At 48.5% G+C, this 3,793-nt stretch overlaps 1 protein-coding gene across 1 annotated transcript in view; it reads left to right on the top strand.

Moving 5' to 3' along the window:
- zgc:165508 (uncharacterized protein LOC100101652 homolog) overlaps nt 1-3,038 on the top strand; it is a 20,543-nt gene extending 17,505 nt beyond the window's left edge. Inside the window, exons 4-7 of the mRNA XM_042296323.1 lie at nt 1,048-1,179; nt 1,921-1,931; nt 2,169-2,459; nt 2,518-3,038. Of these exons, the coding sequence (XP_042152257.1) occupies nt 1,048-1,179; nt 1,921-1,931; nt 2,169-2,459; nt 2,518-2,772 (689 nt within the window). The 3' untranslated portion in view covers nt 2,773-3,038. The remainder of the gene's footprint in view (nt 1-1,047; nt 1,180-1,920; nt 1,932-2,168; nt 2,460-2,517) is intronic.
- Nucleotides 3,039-3,793: the final 755 nt, after the last annotated feature.

Raw genomic sequence — 3,793 nt, 5'->3', positions numbered from 1 at the left:
TTTACTGAGGAGTGGCTTCCGTCTGGCCACTCTACCACAAAGGCCTGATTGGTGGAGTGCTGAAGAGGCGATTGTTTTTCTGGAATGTTTTCCCATCTCCATAGAGGATCTCTGGAGTTCTGTCAGAATGACCATTGGTTTCTTGGTCACCTCCCTGACCAAGGCCCTTCTCCCCCGATTGCTCAGTTCGGCTGGGTGGGCCAGCTCTAGGAAGAGTCTTGGTGGTTCCAAACTTCTTCCATTTAACTTCTTCCATTCATTGCAGAATTGTTCCGGTACCTTTCCCCAGATCTGTGCCTCGACACAATCCTGTTTCGGTGCTCTATGGACAATTCCTTGTTTTTTCCTCTGACATGCACTGTCAACTGTGGGACCTTATATAGACAGGTGTATGCCTTTCTAAATAATGTCCAATCAATTGAATTTACCACAATTTACAAACATCTCAAGGATGATCAATAGAAACAGGATGCACCTGAGCTCAATTTCGAGGCTCATAGCAAAGGGTCTGAATAAGGTATCCGTTTTATTTGTAATACATTTGCAAAAATGTCTAAAAACCTGTTCTCTCCTTGTTATTATGTGGTATTGTGTGTAGATTAATGTGGAAAAAATGTGTTCAAATCAAGTTTAGAATACGGCTGTAATGTAACAAAATGTGTAAAAAGTCAAAGGATCTGAATACTTTCCGAATGCACTGTACCTGTGATTTGTGTGTGTGAATTATCTGCAGTGTTTGCATATATACCCAGCTGACATGTTTGTATGTTTGTATGATCTACGACCACTACGGTTTAGAACCTTGCTGTGATGTCAGTCTATCCCTGTACTCTGTCTTCCACAGAAAAGACCTGTCAATCAAAAAGTATATGCCTGCGTCATCATGGGCACCCAGGGACAGGGCTTGATGTCTGACCTGTGTGTGAATGTGTGTGTTTGCATGTGTGTGTATTGAATTTTTGTTAAAATGAAGTCTAACCTGTATGTTAGTGTATGTGTGTGTATTAAATGTTGGTGAATATGATGTCTAACAAATGTGTGTTTCAGGTGTGGCGGAGCAGTTTGCCATAGCGGAGGCTAAGCTGAGAGCTTGGTCGTCTGTGGATGGAGATGACTCTAATGACGACTCTTATGACGAGGACTTCATTCCCGCCAACGAGCCCACAACACAAAGCACGGGTACTGTACACACACACACACACACACACACACACACACACACACACACACACACACACACACACACACACACGTACACACACGTACACACACACACACACACACACACACACACACACACACACACACACACACACACACACACACGTACACACACACACACACACACACACTCTAAATATCATAATCAGACCACCTCCAATATGATACCAACTTTTTTAACTTTCTAATTTGAGCCAATACTACCCTATTACAACTGGAGTATCACTGAAGAATACATGGTCCTCCCTTCTAATACCTTCATTTGTTCCTACCCCCTACTCCAGGTCCTGCACATCCTTTCTCCCCATCCCCCCACCTCCCTGTCTCCTCTAACTGTGTGGTGATGAATCTGTCTGAAACTCTGATTGTCCCAGTGCCCTACTTTCATTCCCTCACAAAAAATGTTGTTCCCCGGCGCAATTTGATATCCCACATGCAAGTTTAATTGGATTCCTTTGCTGCAGACAAGGGGGGGGGGTTGAGTTTGTTGGTTGTGTGAGTGGACTATACATTTAGTGTGTTTGTGAATGTTTCTGTGTACTATTGTGGGGATGCCAATGCTTTTATGCTGATTGCTTACTCCACTGCACCAAATATGACTGCTTTGTTTTACTTGATAATGTAATTTATTTTAATTTAGTATTCCGTATTTTATTTTCCGTAACACTATATGGGTGCGAAGTTGCCCCAAAGGCACAGATCTAGGATCAGCTTGCATCCTATAACCTCCACCCTTTCCAGATATAGCCTGATAAGTCAGTTTGACTACTTAACGTGTCTGCTGTCATTCCATAACTATACATTGCTCTCTCATCAGTAGGGCTCCTAGTTTTTCCTGACCACGTGACCTGACCTCATCAGGCATGGTAGGACAATAGGCAGGGTCATTCAGTACACTCACTGTCTCTCTTCTCCCCCTCTCTCCCCCTCTCTGAACCCCCTCAGAGGTGCCCCCCTACCTGAGGGACCTTCTTCACAGTCAGGTGTGTCAGCATCTGGGTCTGCGGGGGCCGTGCTGCGAGGGAGCAGGTAGAGGAGACAGGCCCTCGCCCACTTCCACAGACACCATCTGCTCCAGCCTCTGCAGCCTGGACGAGCAACACCCCTTACTGCGAGATCTCACCCATCACTGCGGCAACAACTACGGTAACGCCGCCGAGCTGGCTGCCAAGATCCTCTCGGCCCTGCAAGGGGGAGAGGAGCTGCTGTTGGCCCGCCTCCAGAGGGTGGAGCAGGGGGTTAGAGGGGAGGGGACTTCAACAGCCTGGGGGTGGGAGGGGCCGGCTAGGGGGGGAGGAATCGCCCTGCTACTCTGTGACCTACTCCGAGACCTACCTGTCACCCGGGGAGGACGACGATACGCCCTGCAAAGACTACGAGGGCACCGTGTGCCAGGGAGAAGGAGATGGCGAGGTGTACCCACCTGACTATGCCACCCACAGGAAGGTCTCAGACGTAGCCTCCTCCGGGGTGGTGTCTCTGAACGAGGATGAAGAGGAGGAAAAGGAGGAGGAGGAGAGGGAGAGAGAGCAGGGAAACCAATGTCATTGATTTTTGTTTCATCCATTGTTTCTCTGTCCATCTCTCTGTCCCTCACATGGCCTCTGATATGTTAAGCCTGTCCATCTGTCCGTCCCTCCCTTGGTCTCTAATATGTTAAGCCTGTCCATCTCTCCGTCCCTTACATGGCCTCTGATATGTTAAGCCTGTCCATCTCTCTGTCCCTCACATGGCCTCTGATATGTTAAGCCTGTCCATCTCTCTGTCCCTCACATGGCCTCTGATATGTTATGCCTGTCCATCTCTCCGTCCCTCACATGGCCTCTGATATGGCCTCTCTCTCCGATGGCCTATATGTTAAACCTGTCCATCTCTCCGTCCCTCACATGGCCTCTGATATGTTAAACCTGTCCATCTCTCCGTCCCTCACTTGGCCTCTGATATGTTAAGCCTGTCCATCTCTCCGTCCCTCACATGGCCTCTGATATGTTAAGCCTGTCCATCTCTCCGTCCCTCACATGGCCTCTGATATGTTAATATGTTAAGCCTGTCCATCTCTCCGTCCCTCACATGGCCTCTGATATGTTAAGCCTGTCCATCTCTCTGTCCCTCACATGGCCTCTGATATGTTAAGCCTGTCCATCTCTCCGTCCCTCACATGGCCTCTGATATGTTAAGCCTGTCTGTCCATCTCTCCGTCCCTCACATGGCCTCTGATATGTTAAGCCTGTCCATCTCTCCGTCCCTCACATGGCCTCTGATATGTTATGCCTGTCCATCTCTCCGTCCCTCACATGGCCTCTGATATGTTAAGCCTGTCCATCTCTCCGTCCCTCACATGGCCTCTGATATGTTAAACCTGTCCATCTCTCCGTCCCTCACTGGCCTCTGATATGTTAAGCCATCTCTCCGTCCCTCACATGGCCTCTGATATGTTAAGCCTGTCCATCTCTCCGTCCCTCACATGGCCTCTGATATGTTAAGCCTGTCCATCTCTCCGTCCCTCACATGGCCTCTGATATGTTAAGCCTGTCCATCTCTCCGTCCCTCACATGGCCTCTGATATGTTAAG

Source organism: Oncorhynchus tshawytscha, linkage group LG13 (genome assembly GCF_018296145.1).
Source record: "Oncorhynchus tshawytscha isolate Ot180627B linkage group LG13, Otsh_v2.0, whole genome shotgun sequence".
Lineage (NCBI taxonomy): Eukaryota > Metazoa > Chordata > Actinopteri > Salmoniformes > Salmonidae > Oncorhynchus > Oncorhynchus tshawytscha.
This window is presented reverse-complemented; position numbering and strand designations above follow the sequence as displayed.